The sequence below is a fragment of the Anopheles coustani genome, chromosome 2 (assembly GCF_943734705.1).
Source record: "Anopheles coustani chromosome 2, idAnoCousDA_361_x.2, whole genome shotgun sequence".
Lineage (NCBI taxonomy): Eukaryota > Metazoa > Arthropoda > Insecta > Diptera > Culicidae > Anopheles > Anopheles coustani.
The window spans coordinates 85,427,218-85,449,944 of record NC_071289.1 but is presented as its reverse complement, the minus strand read 5'-3'; the positions used below and the strand labels follow the sequence as shown (position 1 = coordinate 85,449,944).

General features: G+C 46.9%; 3 protein-coding genes across 3 annotated transcripts; 1 reads left to right on the top strand and 2 right to left on the bottom strand.

Moving 5' to 3' along the window:
- Positions 1-542: 542 nt before the first annotated feature.
- Positions 543-1,171, bottom strand: LOC131265208 (uncharacterized protein KIAA1143 homolog). Its single transcript, XM_058267470.1, has 3 exons — positions 971-1,171; positions 792-912; positions 543-730 (listed from the first exon to the last, which is right to left on the bottom strand). Exons 1-3 carry the CDS (start codon positions 1,073-1,075, stop codon positions 543-545), a joined length of 414 nt encoding a protein of 137 aa, XP_058123453.1. The 5' UTR covers positions 1,076-1,171.
- Positions 1,172-1,561: 390 nt separating this feature from the next.
- On the top strand, positions 1,562-7,380 carry LOC131262682 (dosage compensation regulator). Its single transcript, XM_058264737.1, has 5 exons — positions 1,562-2,302; positions 3,074-3,247; positions 3,322-4,880; positions 5,319-5,815; positions 5,884-7,380. The coding sequence occupies exons 1-5, from the start codon at positions 1,710-1,712 to the stop codon at positions 7,039-7,041; spliced, it is 3,981 nt and encodes a 1,326-aa protein (XP_058120720.1). The 5' UTR covers positions 1,562-1,709; the 3' UTR covers positions 7,042-7,380.
- A 9-nt stretch (positions 7,381-7,389) lies between these two features.
- LOC131262683 (uncharacterized) lies at positions 7,390-22,724 on the bottom strand. The gene is made up of 7 exons (XM_058264738.1): positions 22,590-22,724; positions 15,194-15,389; positions 10,932-11,076; positions 10,712-10,825; positions 10,158-10,639; positions 9,918-10,090; positions 7,390-9,774 (listed from the first exon to the last, which is right to left on the bottom strand). The coding sequence occupies exons 1-7, from the start codon at positions 22,722-22,724 to the stop codon at positions 7,813-7,815; spliced, it is 3,207 nt and encodes a 1,068-aa protein (XP_058120721.1). The 3' UTR covers positions 7,390-7,812.
- Positions 22,725-22,727: the final 3 nt, after the last annotated feature.

Here is a 22,727-nt window from a genome sequence, read left to right as displayed (position 1 = left end):
GAAATTTGTGGATTGGTGAAGTATACCAATTTTTCCAATTGCCGTACCAACCAACTGAAATGTGCTCATAAATTAAAACAAAAATCGTAACGAACCGTCAGCAAAGTTGTGCTATAACCAAGAAGGATTAAGACGGAGGTAAGCTCATAATCTCGTTATGGTAGCTAATTTTTTTTTTGGGAATCTAAATTTGTACTGAAACGCTGATAAAAATTAAAACAATTTGCAAGCGCATAATGAACTCATGATAGTCGGAAACAAACAGAATTGAAGTTGATAAAAAATATTTTGCAGTGCATGAATTAACCTTTTTATTATATCTTTCTTGGATGCATCACAAATGCTTCAAAATGCTCGCGGTGTTTCCAGGAAAGGTCAGAAAGGATTTGGAAACTATCTCCAAACACACAAATCGTATGAATAATTCATACATAATGCAACGTAACAATTGTTTGGTTGTTCAATTTTCTGTAAATTAAGTGATAGTGGGTAACAAATGCAAAACACTTGTTAGATCTTTCTGCTAAAAAATAATCTTTATTCTAACTTTCCTCTTCATCTTCGTCATCATCGTTGAAAGAAAGCTTACTTTTCTGCTCCTTTTCCTTTGCCCGTTTAGCTTTCTTTTCAACTGGTTTAGGTTTTGGTTGTGGTTCTGCTTTATCAGGTTTCGATTTCCTTGATTTGAAGACAATTTTCTGGTCGAGATCAGCTGGTTTTTCACTTTCCTCTGCGAATTAAGGGTTTTATCAATTAGGTAAAAGGATCATGAATAAAATAGTATCACAAACCTTTTAAAGCCTTCGCTGCTTCCTCTTCTGTAAGATCACCATCTTTGATAACAACCACCTGCGGTTTTTCATCGTCTTTTTCCGCATCATCGGAGTCTTCGTAATTTTCTATAGCTTCACGCTGTTGTAAGAAGAGTATCGTATGTTTAATGTGTTTTCTTTGGCTTGCAGCTTCTTACCTTATCATCTAGTGACGGACCTTCTCTGTAGCCGATTTGTTCTTTAATTTTTTTCAGAAAACTAGGCTCTTCCGGTTTGATAAAAGCCACATTGCGTTTCGGCATGTTTCAGATCTACAAAGATGCTGTAAAAAAACAGGGAAGATGCAAATAGAGTACTGTATACGACGAATCAATAAACTTTGAACACGCAGAGCAGTTTAGCGCTTCTGATGTTTTGTTTACGAAAAACAGAATCACAACAAAAGCCTCATTATTGACATCGGATATGCTATACAGGGTTGTATTCCCGGAATTGCGATCGCGTTCCCGAAAAATATATAGATTGGGTTCGCGGAATTGATGAAACAATTGATCGTATCCTTTGTACAACTGAGACGGAAATGTACATACAATTTTCCTTCGATTGTTTATAATTTTATACTGGTGTTCTTGTAGATAATAAGATGATACACGTTTTTTAATGGACTGGGATTGAAAATTGATTGTTCTGTTTGTAGGAACTAAGTCCTATCTGGAATTGTCAAATATTCGATGGCGCTTTATTGAACAGTGTTTTGCATTGTGAAAAACTATATTATACGATTAGTTTAACCGCAAACAAAATTGCACATTTACGCAAAGCTAACTACTATAAGTTATCAAAACCATTGTCGGAACATCTTCATCAGAACATCAACTTGCAGCATTAAGGGAAGGTTTGGTTGAAAAATCCCAGCTTCCATTTGCCGGTAACAAGATGTCGGTCGACATCAAATCGTTTTTATTCATCTGGTGCCAGAAGAATAGCTGCACCCCAACTTACGAGTCCCGCCCGACCGGTCCGAAGCATCGTCAGCGCTTTTTGTGCGAGGTACGGGTGCCGGATATCCCCTACGTTGGCGTCGGAAATTCGACCAACAAGAAGGACGCCGAGAAAAATGCATCCCGCGACTTCGTCAACTATTTGGTGCGCATTGGAAAGATTCCGGAGAACAGTGTTCCGAAGGATGCGGGAGCAGCTGCAGAAAGCTCGGCGACGGAGGCAACCCAGAACAAACCCCAACCCACCGGCCCCGATCACCGGCCGCAGTATGGTAAGGGAACGAACGTGTTCACGTCGGGCTTTGGTCCGCAGGACCTTGGCCAGGCGTACCGGCCGTACGTGCCATCGCAGGAAGATATTAAGCGCGAACAGGCGAACATGGAGTCGGCCGAATCGTTGGATGTCAATTCGTCCATCCATGGAAACTGGACCATCGAGAATGCTCGATCGAAGTTAAATCAGTGGATGCAGCATGAGAAAGTTAAAGGGGACTTTAAATATACATCCATAGGACCGGATCATGCCAAGTAAGTGAAACAACATCCTTGAGCGGATTTTTTGCCACTCAAATATTTGTAATAAAACTCACTTCTAGCAATTTCGAGTTATTATGGAATTGATAGAAGTGAGTTTAATTGCATTGAGCAAAAAAAAAAAAAAATAATAAAAAAAAAAATAAGAGTCATCCAACGACGCACCAGAACCTGGGGATACAGTTTCGAATCATCTCATGTGGAACTGGAAAAAAGGCTGAAGGAAAAAAAGTGGAGAAGTCGTTTGCAAAGCATATTTACTGTGTCTATGTTGGAATATGTTTGGAAAGGACTTTTGCACTCACCGGAAAATTGGTAGAACTATCGCCAACTAGCTAATGAAAGATAATTTCCCTGTCTCTGGCGATATTTTCCCATCAGAGTGAATGAAATACGCACCCAGTGCTAGAGTGTCTTCGAGATGATTTGAAAAAGCATCCCACAGGCTTCGATTCGTTGTACTGTTTAACTCAGGTAAGCGAGGCTGTTTGCGGCGGTTGAAGTATGGTCAGTGTGCCTCCAACTTTTTCATTTGAAATACTGCTTTAAAAGAATAGTTGGGCACCCTTGAATGTGCAGAAAAAGGTAGTAAGCAGTAAACTTTTTGACTGTCCCGTTATAATAGCACCATAATGTAAGTTGACCAAACATGGTACATTTACCTTACTTTGCCGTACTGTGTTCAAGCTTTTTCATTGGATGAAGTTTGCTTCGCATGCTTCGATTAAGTAGAACAAGTTTACTAAATCGTTCTGTCCACCGTAGGAGCTTCATTGCGGAGTTGACTGTTTTTGTGAAGGCGCTGAACCGATCAATAACGGGTCGCGAGTCCGGCTCGAACAAGCAATCGGCGAGCAAGTCGTGCGCCCTGTCGATCGTTCGACAGTTGTACCATTTGGGAGTGATTGAGGCGTTCAATGGGTCGATCAAGAGTGCCAAGTAAGTACCGCAAGGGAAGCTGTGTAAAGGGATGCAAATGTGTGTGTGTGTTATGACGTGTTTTCTTGTTACAGGACATCGGAACAGGTGGCACCGTATGTGGTGCGCATTTCTCAGGCACTTGCCCAACGCGTCCACGAGTCCCTGATGGAGCTGAAAATACAACCGGTGAAGTTGACCGAAATCGAAAAAGTTCAGAAGGAGCCAATAAGCTTGTTGCACCCATCGGACGATGTGCACTACAAACCGCAAACGATGAACCTGCATCAACCGTCGTCCGTTATTCCTTGGTCGCCCCCGCAACCCAACTGGAACCCGTGGCTGGCGTGCAACATTGATGAAGGCTATCTGGCCACGGCAACGCTCGATCAGTTGAGTGAAGATTTGCTGGGCGAAGCGCGCTCACGGTTGCTGGAAGATACGCAGCTGCAGGCGAGCATACGTACGCGCGAGAAGCTCCCGATCGCATCGATGCGTAAGCGTATCATGGAGCAGATTAATGAATTCCCGGTCGTGCTGATCCGGGGCAACACGGGTTGCGGTAAGACAACCCAAATCGCTCAGTTCATCTTGGAGGATTACATCAACTCGGGGCAGGGCGCGTACTGCAATGTGTGTGTCACGCAGCCTCGCCGTATCAGTGCCATCAGCGTGTCGGAGCGTATCGCGAACGAGCGGTGTGAAAATCTCGGCGTTTCCGTGGGCTACTCGGTTAGATTTGATTCCGTTCTGCCGCGTCCCTTCGGGTCGATTCTGTTTTGCACGATCGGTGTGCTGCTGCGGAAGCTCGAAGCCGGCCTGCGTGGAGTTTCACACGTGATCGTGGATGAAATACACGAGCGGGACGTGAATAGCGACTTCATTCTGGTGGTACTGCGAGACATGGTACACACGTACCCGGACCTGCGGGTGATCCTGATGTCGGCCACCATCGATACGACGCTCTTCTCGAGCTACTTTGGCGATTGTCCCGTGCTGGAGGTGCAGGGAAGAACATTCCCGGTGCAACAGTTCTTCCTAGAGGATTGTATTGAGATGCTCAATTTTATGCCTCCCGCACTGGACACCACTCCTGGTGGCCGCCGAAAGCGAAGTAAGGACGTCGACGTTGACGATGAAATAGCTGGCGCGGACGGTTGTGTAGATAGCGCTACGGTCCGCTCGAGCGGTGAGGTGGAGCAGGCCAACCTAAACAAGGTGATCGACGCGACCCGCTACTCGCCCAGCACGGCTCTGGCGATGGGACAATTGCAGGAGGCGGAAATATCGTTCGAGCTGATCGAGGCGCTGGTCGATCACATTGAACGGCAGGGTGAGCCAGGCGCGGTGCTCGTGTTTCTCGCCGGCTGGAATATGATCTTCGCACTGATGAAACATCTGCAGACGCGCCAGTCGTTGGTGGTGCTGCCGCTGCACTCGCAGCTACCACGGGAAGATCAGCGGAAGGTTTTCGATCACTACGGCCAGCGCAGGAAAGTGATCCTGGCGACGAACATAGCAGAGACATCGATCACGATCGACGATGTGGTGTATGTAATCGATACGTGCAAAGCGCGTATGAAGCTGTTCACCTCGCACAACAACATGACGAACTATGCGACGGTGTGGGCAGCCAAAACCAACTTGGAACAAAGTAAGTAGATCGCTTTCAATAGGAAAACACCTGCATCTTTCCGATGTTAGAAATTGAATGTAGGTCTATTTTAATTGTGTAACGGAAGGACCATATTTAATAAGTTGACTGAAGTTTTTCAACGAAGATCATCAAAATATTTTAAAATTTTAAAATTCAAAACATAAAATTCTGCAAAGGAATGTGTTGGGCTGTTAAAGTGAAATGGTGCGTCAGTGGTTGCTTGGTTTCCTTCATCTAACGGTTTTATTGTCGAATCTTCGATTCAGCAAAGAAGAAAAAGGGTTTTGAGTAAATTTTGTCAATTCCACAAGTAAAATAATTGCAAATTGTTAAATCAAGTGAATAATTCACTTATTGCAACACACAATTCAAACAGCGTTGAAACGATTGTTATGAATTCATATTGAGCCGTTCTTCTTTTCGAACACGTTTCAGGAAAGGGACGTGCAGGTCGCGTCAGCCCCGGCAAGTGCTACACCCTTTGTTCGCGTGCCCGCTTCGACAAGCTGGAGGACAATCTAACGCCGGAAATGTTCCGCACACCGCTCCACGAGCTGGCCCTTAGCATCAAGTTGCTGCGCTTGGGCGCGATCGGACAGTTTCTGTCGAAAGCGATCGAACCACCGCCCCTCGACGCAGTCATCGAAGCCGAGGTGCTGCTGAAGGAGATGCGTTGTCTGGACGAGAAGGAACAGCTCACCCCGTTCGGTCGCATTTTGGCACGGTTGCCGCTTGAGCCGCGGCTCGGCAAGATGATGGTGCTGAGCACACTGTTCCAGCTGTGCGATCCGATCGCGACGATGGCCGCCTACTCGGGCACGTTCTCGGAGATCTTTTTGCTGGACATTGGGCAGCGTCGGCTAGCACAGCACCAGCGTGCACTAAGCGGAAAGATGAATTCGGACTATGTGGCGATGTTGTCGGCGTTTGATGTAAGTGGTATACAGAAAGAAGAAAGAACGTCCTGTTTGATTTTGGATCGATTTTTGTTTGCTTACAGCAATGGAGCCGAAAGCGAGCCCATAGTGAGGAGGCGGAGGTCCGCTTCTGTGAGTGGAAAGGTCTGCAACTACCGACGATGCGCACCATCTCCGAGGCGAAGAAGCAACTAATGGAGAACCTCACCCAGACGGGATTTCCTGAGGCAACGATGATCCCGCACCGGTTCGATCCGGAAGATCCGTCGCTCGATCTGGAGATGACGATGGCGCTGCTGTGCGTCGGGCTCTATCCGAACGTTTGCTTTCACAAAGAAAAACGACGCGTGCTAACGACCGAATCGAAGGCGGCCCTGATCCACAAAACTTCGGTCAACTGCAGCCAGCAGATCAGCTTCCCGTATCCATTCTTCGTGTTTGGCGAGAAAATACGCACCCGGGCCGTGTCCTGCAAGCAGATGTCGATGGTGACACCGATACATCTGTTGCTGTTCGGTTGTAAAAAAGTCGAGTGGAATAATGGCGCCGTGCGGATCGATGATTGGCTCAACCTGGATATGGATCCGTGCGACGCTGCGATGATATTGGCGTTGCGTCCCTGCCTGCAGGATTTGCTGGTACGCATCTCGGCCGATCCGGAGGACGTTCAGTCTTTGGAGGAAAAATATTACACCATGCTGAAGGTGGTGCGTGATCTGTGTGCTTTCGAGGCAGGTGATTTCGAAATCGATCGACCGCAAGGTTTTGCCTCGCTTGCGTACGGGAGGAAGATTCCGCGAGTTGACCACGATTCGGCGGGTGCCGGTAACCGATATGGTGGAAGAGGCTATAGTACCGGTGGGTCCGCGGGTGGCCGTGGAAGAGGTGGCCGCGGAGCTGGTGGATGGTTTTCGTCCGGTGAAGATCGGTCCGGTGGTGGCACAGGAGCAGGAAATAATGCTTCTTCCTACAACAATGCAGGAACTAGCGAAGGGTTTGGCGGGAATAGTGGTTCTACTCAGAATTACCGGAGCAATTTCCGTTACTTTCATACTGGTGGCAACGTAGGGAACAGTTACCAGTCCAACGATAACAGAGAATATGGTAGCGGTGGGGGTGGTGGTGTCGGAGGCGGTTTTGGGGCTGCTGGTCATAGCGGTAATAACCGTGGTACGTACCGAGGCGGTTACCGAGGTCGTGGAGGGAATGGTGGATACAATTACAGCGGTGGTGGATATTAAAAGCATTAATCAAAATGACCCCGGATTGAAATGATCTTCAGCTAGATAATATTTGCTGGTCTAATATTGATGTCCAAATCACAAGTAACTTATCTGCTTCATAGAAGATAGTTGTGAAACATGCAGAAATTTCCGAATGAGAGTTACTGAATTTGGGATTTGTAAAAAAAAGTTTGAAGATCGCTTTCTATCTGGTCCATTTTAGTTAAATTTTGAGCTTTATCTCACTTAACAGAAGATCCATTCATTTATTCGCACGAGGCGCTAAATTTACGCCGAATATTTATCACTATCCCTTCATACAATGCTGAAAAATTGAAATAAAAAGACATGAATTTAACACTATGTATAATAAATTGTCTTTATTACTCGCTTATACATGGTTTCGGTTCGCATTTTCTTCTTCTCCTTTTTCGTTCCTACCTTTTGAGACGTCTTTTTCGTTTGCTTTCTGTACAACGGGGGTTAAAAATCCTCTAAATATTGCCCTCCTCTAAAACTTGTGTGTTCGATTACATAAACGCGTCGGTTCTCCCGGGCGCCTCGGTATGCTTACTGGTTGTGGGTTTCGTTGGCCGGTTTGGGATGACATTTGTGACCTAATCCCAACTCGAGGACACCCGAGGACTCTGTGCGTCGTTTGCTACTAAATAAGCTCCTAAGTATTGGCACTTTTAAATGTGAGTGTACGTGGGTTTTTACGTGTGTTTGTGGTAAGTTTACGTGTGTAACGTGTACGTTATAAAGCATTCGGGAAGGGGAGTTCGGATACTAGACCATCCCGAAGTCGGTCATCACCTTACCGCCATCGGGAGCGTCACCACCGACCATCGACTGCGGGCCAACACCGGCCTGCGCCAACATCCGGGCATCGTTCTTGAGGCGCATCAGTGTCTGCTGCTTCTCCTGGTTAATGTTCAGCTCGACCAGCGTATCAATGCTGTTCAGACTGGCGTCCCCCTGCAGGATCTTCTGCGCCGCCAGCGACGTGAAGTTGAAGCTCAAATCCGACAGGCTCGGAAAGGCGTACATCTCTTCCAGTACCGTCGGCTCGTCCCGGCTCTGGTAGCTGTACCGTCGGTCCAGCTCGTCAAAGTCGGTCTGCGTGTGGGGGCCTCCTTTCGGTTTGTCCCCGTTGCCGAGCGGTTCGCCCTCACCGGCGCCATTCTCCTTGACCAGGATCTTAATCTGTGCATTGTTCTTGTCTCCGTTCGCCAGCAGGTTCGGTTCGCTCGACACCGACAGGCTCTTCTTCATCACGATCAACCCATTGAGCTGCGGTTGTGTCAGCGTCTGGCCACACTTGGCACCCCCACCGGTCGTCATCAGCAGGTCATCCCCGCCACCCGCGCATGGGTGCTTCCCAAGGGTGGGTTGTTGCTGTGAGTTAAGCTTTTTGATCTCCGAGTTCGAACGCCTCAACCCGTTGCGGCCACCAACGCCACCGCCGGGCACATCGTCGTAGCAACGTGGGGTCGTCTTCTCCACCGCCAGGTCGCCACAAATGTTCTTGCTGTCATGCTGGATGTTCTTCAGGACGTTCTTGTAGAAAAAGTTTGCCGCCGGTTGCACTGGATTGGCTCCCGTTCCCTGCATCACCTTGCTGTTGTTCATCGTGCTGTTCTTGTTGTACTTGTTTAGCTCCGGCAGCTGTTGGCCACACCCGTTGTCGAGGGAACCGTGTTGCTGAATCGGGATCGTGTGTATCGTCGCCGGAGTTGTGACGGCGGACGATCCCGTCGAGGTTGCTCCAGCCTGGGTTTGCGCTTCCCCGTTCAGACGGAACTGCAACAACGACTCGCTGAGTGCTGTTAGGTGGTCGATCGGTTTGGTAATGTGTAGACCCACACCGGCACCCAACGGAGACGTCGCTACCGGCCGTCCTGCGACCATCGGAGGCTTCGTACCGTCGGTGTTGGTACGTGAGTACCCGAAGGTTGTCTCGAAGCACTTGTAGGCACTGTTATTGGCCTTCGTGGTCGAAGCTACCGCCGTCATGACGGTGGTAACCGTGCCGGGCGTTGGCGGGGTGCCGTTGGACGACACGGGCCGAGCGCTTCCATTGAGCGATCCGCGGCTGGGGCTCGCATTGGTCGAGCTGCCCGACTTGCCGGTGTCGTTGGTGAAGAACATACTGGAGCTGTTGCTTTGGCCGGACGAACCGGACGACTGGTTGTTACTCTGGTTCTGCTGCTGCTGGATGGCGGTGGTAATGGTGGAGGAGGACACGTGCGATTCGAGACTGGAATGGGTGCTGGTTCGGGTGGACGAGAGTTTCTCGCTGTCGAAGCTCGACGGGCCGCTGGTGACGTACGTCATCTTCCCACTGTCGATACTGGACGGGCCACTGCCCGCATGTTGCTGCTGCCGACTAGTAGTGGTGGTTTTGCTGTGATCCAGCTTTCCCGCCGATGCGACCGCCGATGTTGCCTGGCTGTCGCTGCTGCTGTGCAGCTTGTCAGCCGAGGACAACTGCTTGCCCCGGGACACCTTGTAGTAGCCGGAGCTGGCCGGCGTCGAGTGGATCGAGCGGGGCAGACTGCCGCAGTAGTAGGACGCGGGACTTTTCCCGCGCCGCACTGGAGAGCAGTCGCGCGACGATATGAAGAAGGTCGACTCACTGGAGAGGTTGCGCCGGTGATGTCGGCGCCGGGGCAGGGAAAGTGACCGCTGGCTCACGTCCGAGCTGTCGTAGAAGGTGGAGTTCAGCAGGCGTGACTTGATTGGAAAGTCCTGTGACGGGAATGAGACAAGGGGAAGTTAACTAGATTAGATCAGTAAAGTAATTCATCATGAGGCATCGTGACCTCGCGTTAAATTTGCTCTTAATTTTACGTTTTTTGCTTTCAACTTCCAGTTAAAAATCTAAACCGTACCAAATAGTCCGTCGTCTGTGTGCCAACACTGTGCAGGTGCGTGGTCTTCGAGTTGAACCACTCCGGGGGCGGAAACTGGGCCGAGTAGGTTTCGATCTGCTTCGTCTTACTCTTGGACCGCGTGCTACGTCGGAAGATTCGGGACAGCAGCGACTGCGACGATGTTTGTTTCTCTACGGGGGACCAAAGGGAAAGCAGATTTAAAATCGAGTTCGTTGCCGAATCCAACCGTGTCCTTACTGGCATCGAGGGCGGACGGGGGGGTACTCTCGGGACTTGGTGGAGCGCCGTTGAGCGTACCGGCCGGCACGGCGGTGCCATCCTTCGCGATCGTTTGGGCGTAGTTCTTCGATAGACTGCGCGTCGACGCGGACCGCTGCAGCCGTTTGGAGGATCCGAAGAAGCGTAAACTGTGGCGCCGTTCGAGCGTCTTGCCACCGTTGCTCGGAAAGGACGAGCTGCGCTGCTTGCTGACCGACCGCGGGTAGAGTATCTTGTCGTTCGGATTGCCGCCGCAGATGACGTCGGCCAGGTTGGTCTGGATGCACTGGTGCGTCTGGTCGCCGGCCCGTTCGGTCGAGATTTCGCCGTACAGACTGCTAAGCGCCTCGTGGCTGCTCATGAGCAGCGTCTTCGATTCCTTCGTGGGCGCTTGGCTGTCCAGGTCGACACCCCCCGGGAACCCACCGTATTCCAAGGTGTTGGTTTTGTTGCGTCGTTTTCTGCAGGATAGACGGGATGGTGGATGGTCGAATGAGAAAGGATCGATCTAATCGGTCACGGGAATCACTTACTCTGGCGTGACGATGAAGTACCCTTTGGACGTTTGGTAGATTTTGATTTCCTGCATCAGCTGCACCAGCGTATCGTAGATGACTTCCACCGACGGTTGCTGCATGTGGGTGAACCTGTTTACATGAAATCAATAGTGAATTGGCATATGAGAACTCCATAAGGGGGGTAAATCGGTGATCGTAAGATCAACAGTATTGTGTAGGTGCTTCCCGTCCTTACCTCGAACGCAATCGATTTCGTATGTTCTCGATGGTGGCGGACTGGCCTTGGGACGTCAGTTCCATGATCACATCGCAGAGTGCTTCCGTGAGTGGTGTGAACTGTGTCTGTACGATCGGTGTTACGATACAATCGTCGATGTCACCTGAACATTTGGTAGAGAAGACAAATATTAAAATAGATTCGAAGCCAGTTTGGGTACATCTTTGGGCTACAGTGTAACTGAGTTCAGTTTGTTGGGAAAATTATGTTAAATTAACTAGAAGAAAAAAGTTTTAAAAAAGAACATTAAAAATTGATTTTGAACATTGCTCAATTATTTCAATCAAAGTATGCGTATTTTATGTTTTTAAATATCTCACAGCCATCTAAGGACTGTTAAAGTCGGTGTAAATTGGACCGATTAGATCTGCTTTTGATTGTTTGGTTGTGGTTTAACATAACCGCCAGATCACCACCTCTGGATAATAAAAAAAACCAATCAAACAATTCCAACGTTACAGGTCCACTTTATTAGCTACTTAACGGGAAAGTGGCGTACAACTTTCACGGGTGGGCAAAGAAAGTCCTGCCATGTCGTATGACCTCACGTTGGGTCCGGTGACTCATAGTAGGAGCGCAATTATTGTTCCGAGTAGTCCACACAGTAGAGAAGAAAACCGAGACACCCTACCTAGCAATAGCGTCTTTATGACCAACATGAACAGCTCTAGTCAGCGACGTTTAATGACAAACCCCCCGTGTGTCTCCACTCCTGAGACGGAGGGACAAAACTTGTTTTCGGTAGGAACAAATCCACGCAGGTGCCCCAAAACCGAGATGACAATTGGACACTTGGAACGGGGAACAGAATTGGAATGGTTAGCTTTCGAATTTTAGAGTCACAGTCCGTTCGTGAGGTTTCTTCCTTCCGCAGACCCATTCATCATCGGTGCTGGACCCGGGACAAGGTAAAAGTCGTAATAGAAAGAAGACAAGATCAGCACCGCATCCATCATTCCTGTAACAACTTCATTAGGCCGTGTTTTCGGTAGCCACCAGCCAGCCAGTCATAAACAAATTTGTCAATTTTCTGTACCGTGTGGGATTTTGTTTTCGTTTCCTCGGGTTAGTTACCTCAGCAGTATTTCGGACAGAACACTACGGATTGTTGGAGGGTCCTATTACCGAATCGCCCGGTAGCTGGTTAGGACTTTAGATGCGAACACGGAACTTGCACTTTCAGGTGAGGCATTGGATTAATTGAATTGGTTGTGTTACGAACTGTCGATGCTACTCAAGATCCTTTTTTTCTCATTCTTTGCAGAGCCTCAAAAGCCCTCAATGTCTCTGCTGTTCCTCCCATAAGGAACTTCACACCTTCCTCCTAAGAAAAACGTCTCAGCTCAACAAGGTCGTGATCTCGTCTAGCGGATGGTGGCGTACCGTACCGACCGGAGTCGACTGGAATCTAATTATCCAATTTCGAGAAACGAGGAAGCGAACCTACTACACCTAGACACCCGGACAACAACAGCGCTGATTACACCACCGGAGTGGCTAATTTGAATTTTCAGCTACATCAGAAGTCGATTTGCAGACACGCGGTCCCTTCCTGTTGGGTTTCGATGTAACCGAAGACGATTACCCTTTAACTAAACCGGTTGCCCACACACTCCCGGGCACGGCCAAGTGGAAAAACGATTCCGAGCGACATCTGGAGTATGGTTTGTTTCCGTGGCCTGCCAGACGAGAAATAGAGGGAGCTGGTTTTCGATTCCGATCTCCCGACCCCTCTCGGATTCGGGGATACGGTTGTTAGATAAGGTTGTTGAGAGGGCTCTGGTTTCTGGTTCCTTCAGTTGACCCCCGGGGGGTAGTAGTAGTAGTTGGGGTTGCATTCGCGCGCCGTGATTTCACGTTCCGTTGCGGACGTAAACGAGTGGTATATTTGCTTTAATTTTATACGCCCGCTTCACACGGCCACACAATCAAAGCGATGAAGGGCTGCCCAGGTGGCCCAGCTGACCTGGCGACAGCTTAATTTGGCTGGCTTAGGTTGACTTGGCCTGGCAGGAGCAAGAGCAGCACCAGTTCAACCGAGAGTGACAGTAGCGAAAGGCGTCAATCTGCATCCGTCAATTCGTGCACCGTGAAAGGGAAATTTCTCCGTAGGGTCACGGCAACGCCAGCAGCAGCAGCAGCAGCAGAGCTCGGTAGCTATAAAACAGTTCGTGTAACGTCTCGTGATCGAACCCTCGACGATACCGTCCCCGAACCGTCGACTCGCCGGGAGTCTGATATGCGTGACATTCCGTTTTGCCGGGGCTCGTCTGCACGCCTCCGATTCCATCGATTCCTGCCGGGGTTTTGTTTGCTTTGCCACTGGCTCTCCAGCCCTCACCCGGTTACCGTGGCGTGCGTGTTCGATGGGAATGTCGCCTATTAGAAGTCAGGTGTCAGTTCCTTCCGTGCGCTGTCCGATGATGCTTGTAACCTTCGTTGTAATCTATCACGTTCCCGCGGCGGTTTCGGTGTAAGGTGCCAAAGGGCTTTATTTTCTTCCCTTTCTGCCCGGCCCGGTGCAGGGGTTTTGTTTTAACCCGTGTTAACCCGCGGGGCACGTGAATTGGTGACAAGATTATGGTCGACCGTTTTTTGTTTTGTTTTTGGATGGTTAATTTTATTACACGCTGGCTGTGGAAATGGAAAGTTGTCATTGCGGGCCGAATCCGTTTTCCATCCGAAAGCCATCGGGATCGCTTTCCGGGCCGTTGGTTTTACGGCCGATTGACAACAGTTTAACAAATATCACACAACTACTGTGTTGTTTTTGAGAGTGGTCCGCTTTTGAGTTGATTATAGAAGCGCTTCGAACGCAATCGAAGACATGATAAATGAAAAAGTATTACGGTAATCAGGAAGACAAATCTGAAGGAAAACTATGTGTTTACTTCTTCTTATAGTTATGTTGTTTACATTACATAACTAGCGGGTAACATTTTTCTCAATTTCTGATACATCAGAATTTACACAACACATTTTAATTAACATGAATGCAGTGAGTTATTGGATTTTTTGTGAAATTTTCTTCTGGCACTTCCAATACTTTTTTCCTTATCTTTCCATAAAAGAACAAATACGTCTTCCCTCGTGGAATGTCGCAAATGTAATTTCCGATTCTATTTGGAAATGGTGCATGGAAAAGGAAGCATATTTTAAATCAATAATAATTTTTCCCACGAAATAAGAAACTTTTATGACATAAAACCAAGTATGTCTGGATGCGCTTTAAGGTCGCATTTGCCTTAAATAATGTCATTGATCTATGGCAAACCCGATGCGTGGACATCCTTATGCTGAACTGTCATTCAATTTGAATAATATACTGAGTTGATCCGTGCCTATATGAGGCACGAGTCTATAAATTAGAAATCACCGCTAACAAGGGCTTGTTATGGGCCTTGTAACACCTGCCCGATAGCAATACAAGACTTAGCCTAGAAACCGAATGATGTCACCCCCGCCGGGTGTGGGGCTTTTTGGTTTTAAGTCCTTTCCAATCTCGGCAGAACCGTGAAGAGTGTATTTTAAAGTTCATATCTTATTATCAAATAATGTTTATGGAAAAGAAATCGCTCAGTTCAAGGGTAGGGTGAGAAATAAGAAAAAAAAGGCCAAAAGAACAACCCCGGATCGGATCCCAAAGCAGCCACAGCCCGGGCAGCAAACCCGGGGAGGGATTCGGAAATGTATGCTAATGCTAGCTTTTACGACACCGCCGCACAATTTTGGATTTATAAACGCATAAAAGGCGATTGTGGCGTGGCTCGTAAAAATGCCACACTGCTACGACACGACTGGACCACCGTATGGCCATCATCATCGTCATGATCATCATCACCATCATCGTCGTCAATGGTGGCCGCACCACTTGTCCGTAACGTCTCTAGTGAACAGGAAAACCCCGTTCCCATACTGCCCGAACAAATCTCACGTACCATAAACGGTTTGCAGTATTTTTTTTGTTTTGGATCGTCATGCAATCAGACATGCAATAAATTTCCCCCAAAAAACCCGATCACCTCTTCCTTATTGGGGAAGTGTATGTAATTTTGTTTTCCTTTTCATTTGTGTGCAACTTTGTGCTCGCTCCTCTTGAAGCGCAAACCGCAAATCGCAAAACGGGGATTATTATTATCGTGGCGGCGGAAAATCCGTTCGTTTCGAATGAAAATAAAACAGGCACGGTGCTTTTCTTTTGTATGCTGGGAGGAACCTACCGACGGAGTTGATCAGATACGTGGCCGGTGGTTTGAGGACGCTTCGGGCGTAGGCGCTGCGGATGATTTCCAGGGCGCAGGGTTCGGCCGTTATCAGCAGCATGCCGGGGGAAATGTGGCCAAGATACTTGAGGACCTTTGTTGCCGCCGCCAGCGGTGCGTTCCACCAGCACTGGAGGTTAGCTGATAGAAAATTCTGCAAAGAGAAAGCGAAACATTAGGAATCAAAATGTAAAAAAATAAAATAAACGAAATGTATCTAAATCTGGACTCATAAATTACAACGATAAACGATTAAAATGATTGAAATGAAAATATCTCTGATCAAATGAAGTTGTTCTGTGAAACCAAGCCACTTCCGTAAGCTTCAAGTGGCATGATTTCCTTCGGTTCTATCGTGTAGATATCGTAATAGTCCAGCGTGATGAAAAGCAGACATTAAGACATTCAAACTATTGCTCGGCCCAGCCCTCAACGGTCGCACTCCGGGCGCACGTGCGGCCTTAAAAGGTCGACCGAATAGGAAATGCTTCCACACGCGCGATGTTGCGTGGCGTTCCGTCGTCCCGTCGCCCTGGCCGGGAGTGAAACATTCCAAAAATGCGTTGCCGTCTGCGGTCGAGACTTCTTAAAGTCGTACGAACGCTGGGAGGAGCAGCCCGGAGACGATAGCGGACAATGATGACGATGATGTAACGCTAGAATGGGGTGTGATTTGAATTCATAATTCAAAGCCACTGCTGTGGCTCGAAATTCCCTATCCGGTACGGTTGGTTTTAGTCTGTCCCGACCATGAAAATTCGTCGCACGGATGGCAAAAGGTAGTGGGTTTGTGTGCCTTCCGTCAGCGCGCCTTATAACGGTAGGGCACCTCGTATAGAACAGCTTATTTCCGTCTTTCGCATCAATAGACCATATTTTTTAAGTGTGTTTTATTTAAGGGATTAGTTGTAAATTACATTTTGGTCTTAAATATCGACTTAAAACATACAACATTCGATTCCCCGGATTTGTCTCTACTGTCTAACATGTTCTTCGCACCGTTGGAGCACGTCCCGAAACATAACCTTAAAGTCACGGTTTCGAGCCAAAACTTGCCCGAACCAACTCTACGCTGGGATTCAAAGTTAAATAAATAACCAAAAATAGAAAACCAACGCAAACGGGCATAGACTGTCGAAACTCGATAGCGATTCGGCTAGGCGCCTCTTTTCAGCACCAAGTTCCCAGGTCGGGTGATGCTGGTGATGCGTTCCGGTTCCGATGTCGCTAGTATGGAAAACCACCAAACCAGCCACCCATCAATTGGGATGGGAGATAAATGAAAACGTCAACATATTGGAGGCCACCGCCGTTTCGGTTTGTGTGGTGCCCAAAAGGGAACATCACTCTACAGCATCTGCCTCTATTTCCCCGAGTGTTAATGGCGGGCGCGTTGCACAATGTCTGCGAATGGAATTAATCATTGCGCCCTTTTTTGCGACTAAGCAAAGCAAGTCAGACTAGAGTTCTACCGTTTGGTTTTGGGGTATGAAGCAAAATTGAAATGGAACTACCAGACTAGTGGGGTTAGTTTAACAATTCCCACAACACCAATAGAAATACGCGCTAGAAGTGATGCTCATTTAAATATTTAAAATTTATGCATATGACAGTTGGTTTAATTAGGTCTGGTTTCGTATTCGGTTTTTTACTCTTCTGTAAGCAACAAGTTTCGCGCTGCGGGGTAGAGATACAAAATATAATCGATTGAAATGAACCAAAAGTAACAAATTTTGTTAATGTTAATATCATAAAGACATATAATGTAGTAGCATTAACATAATTTATGAGATTATTTCACGTAGAATTCATTTAGGACATAGGGGAAGTCTCCTGAATGAGAATTTGCCACCTGTCAGCGCCAATGTTAAAAGCAATTCATCACAACTACAAGACATCCTTTACCCACCTCCACCACAAGAATCATCATCATCGCCATCATCGCCACCATGATTACTCCTGTCCCTTTGCGCGGACTCGAACGCATTTAATTTCTTCCAACATTAAAGAGAATGTACCATTTCGCATCGGACGGCCGCGATTGCGACTCACGGACGGGAAGGATACATTCCAATTTCATCGTTCCCTCGTCGTCGTTCACACGACAAATCAGCGTGCGTTCGTTAAACGAGCACGCGAAACTTCATCCCCCTTAAACCGGAGGGTTCCCTCTGCTTTCCAGCGTGTGCAGAATTGGCAAACGGAAACGGGGCAAATGCCAGAATTCGTCAGGGACTTCGCATCCCAGACTGGTTCGGTGGACGGCGAAAGGCAGCAAAGAAGGTTGTGATTGGGCGGTAGAGCGGTAAGAACATCTTTTCGTCGGAACAATATCCTTGCCAGAAAGTATATCCGAGGGAGTAAGATATCCTTGGGTTGGAAATCGGATTACAGCAAAAAAGTGAATGAACAACGGCCAGTCGTACGTTCGGTGAAGTTATTCTTGGCTCGCCGGTAAGCCAGCCGGCGGTAAGTTGTAGCCGACAACGGACAGCGATTTGTAAAACGTGCTCGTGTGCGTGTGGTTGCCGGAAGACACTTCCGTAAACTGCCAGGGATGCACTGTACTAAAAATCAATAAATTTTGCACCCGCTCTCCGTCATTTGGCAGCTATTTGGACAACGAACCTATCCCGCTGGCCCTGTTTTCGTGGTCAAACCTTTTGACCGTAAGCAAGACAAACGGGCTCTCTCGGAACCGGAAACTATGTGGGACGCGTTCATATTGTTTACGTTCCTCTCGAGACGGCTTGTTTGTGTGCATTCGACACTCAACCCGATCGGAATCGGAGCGAGGGAAAAGGTTTCCCCGGTTCGGGATTGTGGGGTGCGCGAATTTATTTCCCCCTTGTTTTCCCGAGCGATTTTCGAGTGGTTTCAAGCTGGCAAATTTCGTCTCGCAGATGTTTGTGTTTATTCTGCCGGGTCGTTCACAGCTGAGATCGGGTCGCACGTCTTCCGTTTTGCGGTCCCCGGCTGAGGGTGACTCCATCCCGATGCCAAAACAAAAAATTGGCCCTATTGAAAACGACGAACAAAAACAAAACGAAAATACCGCAAGCCAGTCCTAAGATTAGCTCATTTCCTACTTCCGTGGAACGCAGTTCTTGTTTGCCCTGTTTGCGCAGAACTTGTTGAAATAGTTGTTTCAACAATCCCCAGGTGATGTCACGAGAGTTTTATTTGATTCCAGCGTGTTTACTCGGACAAACATGCGTGCCCTTTTTCGTCTTATGTTGTTTTTCGGAACATAATTGTGCTACACTTGCAGTACAAGATGAGTCCTCGGGGAATGATGGGGTATTAAATTGTTTTGGTAACATTAGCGAACATAAACGATTCCCATAAAACTGTTTTTAAAAACAGTTCATGCTATTCTCTTATTTATTTATTATAAAGCGTTTCCTTCCGGGACGGTTTGGTTTTCAAATAAACCAATTTTTGTTGGCATATTTAATTTGGAACAAGCAATCAGCAATATCAATTGGAATATTAGTGTACGTTTTTTTATGGAACCAATCGTTTTGCTTGTTTTATTATTTAGTTTATAGTTTTTTAGGCCCATAACAATCATTTTTCTTATTATTGCTTTTTACAGGAGCATTAAATTGATACTTTTTCTAGCGATGATATTCTTCTTCTTCTTGGCGTAACGACCTCTTGGTCATGCCTGCCCGTTAAGGGCTTACGAGACTTTTTTCCCTGTTGTACGTGGATAGTCAGTCCTCTCGTACAGGGGAGGGTCCGGTCACGGTTGGGATTCGAACCCACGCCGTCGAGGTGGTGAACCCCGGCGCTCATGGGCCGATTTTCTAACCGGCGCTACCGCTCGGCTGTCGCGGACCCCCGCGATGATATTAATAATGCATATTTATTTTATACAAATTGTATATTTAATAAACAGGAAGAGGCACTTGACTGAACAATCTGTGGTCTATCTTGCCCCTTACAATAGTTAGAGGGTTAAAATTAAAGTGTGTAATAACGAAAAAAACGTGTATGTTCACAAGATTTTACAAAAATCTCCGATAAAATTTACAAGAAGATAACAAAAAATCGGTAAAAAAAGCTTTTCTACCAATAGGTTTCCATGAAAAGACCTATTATGTTTTAATTGTCGTTAATATTCGTTCGTTTCCGCATCATGCTCCACCATTAGTCAAACAGTTAATTGCATCATGGGCATCAGACGGATTAATTTGAACACCGATAAAATTGGCATGCAGAAAAGGGAAAAGGGTGGTCCAATGGATGGAAGATTGGTCTCCACCTCCAACCGTTCGCCACCTCCAACGACAGATCGTGGTTCCCGCGTCCGCAAACTACTCCGACGCCGTGGAGCGCAATTAATCAAATTAGAGCAAATAAAGCGCATATAAAAGATTGCCACGGAAGAAGGAATTAATGGTAACAAACGAAACGCTATTGCACCAGTGTCAATCACAACCAACGGATGCAACGCCTGAGCGGGATCAATGTAATGGACAGTTATTTAGCGATCGGTTTAAATTATTCGCCCCGCAGATTGTTGTCGACAGGCGACAAAAATGGCCGTGACATCGCACCCTATATCGCGAAACCGTTTGGTGTGGAGGTTTGCGGTTGAGAAAGTTTCGGGTTGAGGAGTTGGGAAGAAGAAGGGGTACCAATGCGCGCAGAGGTGCCAATTTCTTCACGGCGGGATAATTAATGGGTTGGTAAATTAAAAGCGCGATTGTTCTAAAGCGATGGAAAAAAGGCAGAATGGAGGGCAATCCTGCCGTTGGCAAACAGCAGGATGGCGTTGATTCTAAAGCCACCGATGCGGCGCAACACCGAGGAGAGTCCGAGGAGTAGCGCAGCCCTTAATTGCATATTGCCGTGCGGAGGAAAAGCGAACGTGAAAGAAGAAAAAAATGGGGAAGAGGACTGAGCCCGAGGAACAAAAAACAAAAAGTGAGATTTGTTTCCGCCCGCGTCCTGCATGTGAGATAATTTCACGTTGCGCGAGTGAAAATAATGACCTGCAGACCGGTTTGGGGGTTGGGCCGGCTGGGGATTGCGCCTGTTTTTGCAGGCTCCGCGTGTGTGTGTGTGTTTGTGTGTGTTCCGTCTAACGATTGATGTGGTGTTTAGCTGGATAATTGTTTGTTTGCCGATGAGCTGATCCGGCAGCACGGGAAAGGAAACCCGATTGCGAGGAAACCCAACCCCCCGAAGGGTCAATTGCTCATGTTTCTTGTTTTAATTGAACAAAGCGCTGATATTAATTTAATTTAAAGAAGTTTTAATCAACTAAGCAAACTATTATTTTGATTATTAAAATAAAAAATATTCTGCAAAGACTACTAAAGAAATAGAAAAGTTTTTCACCGATCATGATCAAAAGACTGCATCGTATAGTAGTAAAGAGTAAACGGGAAACCGGAAAAATACTCTTAAGAAATCGCCTTGAACAGATATATTCCCTTTATCTATTTTTTCTTCAAACGGTAGTGGTAAAAAGGGATAACTTTTTGCACATATTTCCTTTCCTTCCTGTGCACCGCTCGCGTTGGCTGTGTCTGGTGTGGGAAAACTGGTATTGGGGCGGCAAGGTTGCCTTGCCGAGCATATGATCCAATTAGAAAAAGCAAAACACACACTTCCCGGCTCGGACTGTTTTTATTTTATCTGGCCTTGGAAAGTGAACGAGGAAAGTGGCAGAAAGTGTAATGTTGTGGGCATTAAGATGCATGTTAAAGTGTGTAAATAGTGATAACTTCAATACGGATCAAAGCACCGATCGGTTCGTGGAGTTTTTACATCCAATTTCCTCCAGGGCAAGTTGCCGGGCGACCAGTCGGAGCTTTGCCCGGGAAATATTCGGAATGTGTGGTACTGTAGACACAGACGTACGTACTGCTACTGTTTCCGTTTAATTTATTGTCATTGGCACCGCAAACGCGGGAAGCGAAGATCGGCGGATTCGTTTCGCGATCGATAACAATGAACCAGTGCGCTAACCGGGAAAAGGGGAAGCGTGAAAAGCCTCAAAGCTCTTGTTTAATGAACGGATGTTAAAATAAAAACCTTGTCGAAGGAAAGGCAAACGCAATCGAGCATCCGGATGTATCGTTTTGCTTCTTCATAATAATGGGAGCAAAGAATAGACAGCGACAAGCTTCGATTATCGCATTAATGGCGAACCGGATTACATAATTTATTCTGTCATACGTTTCCGTGCATCGAGGGATCACTTTCGCTGCAAATGTAAAGGCAGGATGTGTCTGCCGATTTGCATTCTCGATAAGCAGGATCGCTGCAGGACGGGGAGTGACGGGCTTAGGAAAAACTTGTTTATTTTCCATCGCTGAGTAATGTGTTTCATCAAGAAGTGAAAGTGCTGATTAGCTACTGAGATGTGGTTGTGAGTTTTGTACATGTTTGTTTGACTGCCTTCAGAACTTCTCTTATTTTGGCTATAAGAAAAACCCATCACACGTAATATAAATGATCGTAATAAAAATGAAAGAGGATGTTTGTTTTCCTAATTTTAAAGCAATTTCAAGGGTTTCGATATGAAAGGACATAAATATTATTGAGAAAAATTTCTACTAATTCCTTATATCTTCTGACAAATTTTGTAGAGTTCTACCAAATAATCATAAACCACAGTTTATGTCAAAGAATCACCCTTCCGATAGAAAACAGCCAAAAACATTCCGGATATCGGATAAGAAAAGTCAGTCAAAGTATATATTTTTAACTTCAAGTGAAAATGATAAATAGGTGTGCGGTCGCGTCGAACCGTAGCTTTGGGTGTATGGTTTAAGCGGTGGTAAATAATCAAAAAGCTTTGAGCAAATAAGTCAGACTTGTACAACTTTGATAAAGAGAAGCTGTTTTTAATTTTACCTTTTCAAGAGTAGAAAATTAAACCATCTCTTCATCAAACCCTATCGAGAACGTCTCCTTTCATTAAGACTAATTGCATTGGATGTAAATGAAAAGAAAAACGCAATTTTTGCCATAATATTCTCTTTCGAGTTTTGGTTGAAATATGTTAAAAGCTTTAAAGTTGCGAAAAATAATGCATTTACGACTCAATATACGTTTGGCCAATTTTGAATCAAACAATTCCACCCACTCCACAAACTGCATGAAAACTCATGGAGTCGTGAAAAAACAAGGGCCTATCAAAACACGCTTATAGTTTTATTAATACGCCGATCGTTCGGCCTGCGGTCACCCAAATTGCATCGGGATTAAATGGAGCACCAGCGGGAGGGGGGTAGGGGGGGATCAGCGGGTAATCACACAAATCATTGCAAAGTATAGTTGCACATAATTTTCCCTCCCCCTCTCCCCCCCGATGGGTGGGGCTCACACTCACCTGGAAGATCGTGTAGCCGCTGTCGTACATCCAGAAGTCCTCCGGCGGGTTGCCCGGCTTGGTCAGCTGTATCGCGAGACATTGTTGCAGTATCAGCCGACACTTCTTCGGCGTTCCCGGCGAGTTCGTGCTCATCCT

Coding starts and splice junctions, on each gene's coding strand:
- LOC131262683 (XM_058264738.1), bottom strand. CDS start 22,724: ATGAGCACGAACTCGCCGGGAACGCCGAAGAAGTGTCGGCTGATACTG. Junction 10,826..10,931: donor CGAAATCGATTGCGTTCGAG/GTAAGGACGGGA, acceptor TCATGTAAACAG/GTTCACCCACATGCAGCAAC. Junction 10,640..10,711: donor TACTTCATCGTCACGCCAGA/GTAAGTGATTCC, acceptor TCTATCCTGCAG/AAAACGACGCAACAAAACCA.
- LOC131265208 (XM_058267470.1), bottom strand. CDS start 1,075: ATGCCGAAACGCAATGTGGCTTTTATCAAACCGGAAGAGCCTAGTTTT. Junction 913..970: donor GTCCGTCACTAGATGATAAG/GTAAGAAGCTGC, acceptor TTCTTACAACAG/CGTGAAGCTATAGAAAATTA. Junction 731..791: donor AGCAGCGAAGGCTTTAAAAG/GTTTGTGATACT, acceptor CTTAATTCGCAG/AGGAAAGTGAAAAACCAGCT.
- LOC131262682 (XM_058264737.1), top strand. CDS start 1,710: ATGTCGGTCGACATCAAATCGTTTTTATTCATCTGGTGCCAGAAGAAT. Junction 3,248..3,321: donor GGGTCGATCAAGAGTGCCAA/GTAAGTACCGCA, acceptor TTCTTGTTACAG/GACATCGGAACAGGTGGCAC. Junction 5,816..5,883: donor CGATGTTGTCGGCGTTTGAT/GTAAGTGGTATA, acceptor GTTTGCTTACAG/CAATGGAGCCGAAAGCGAGC.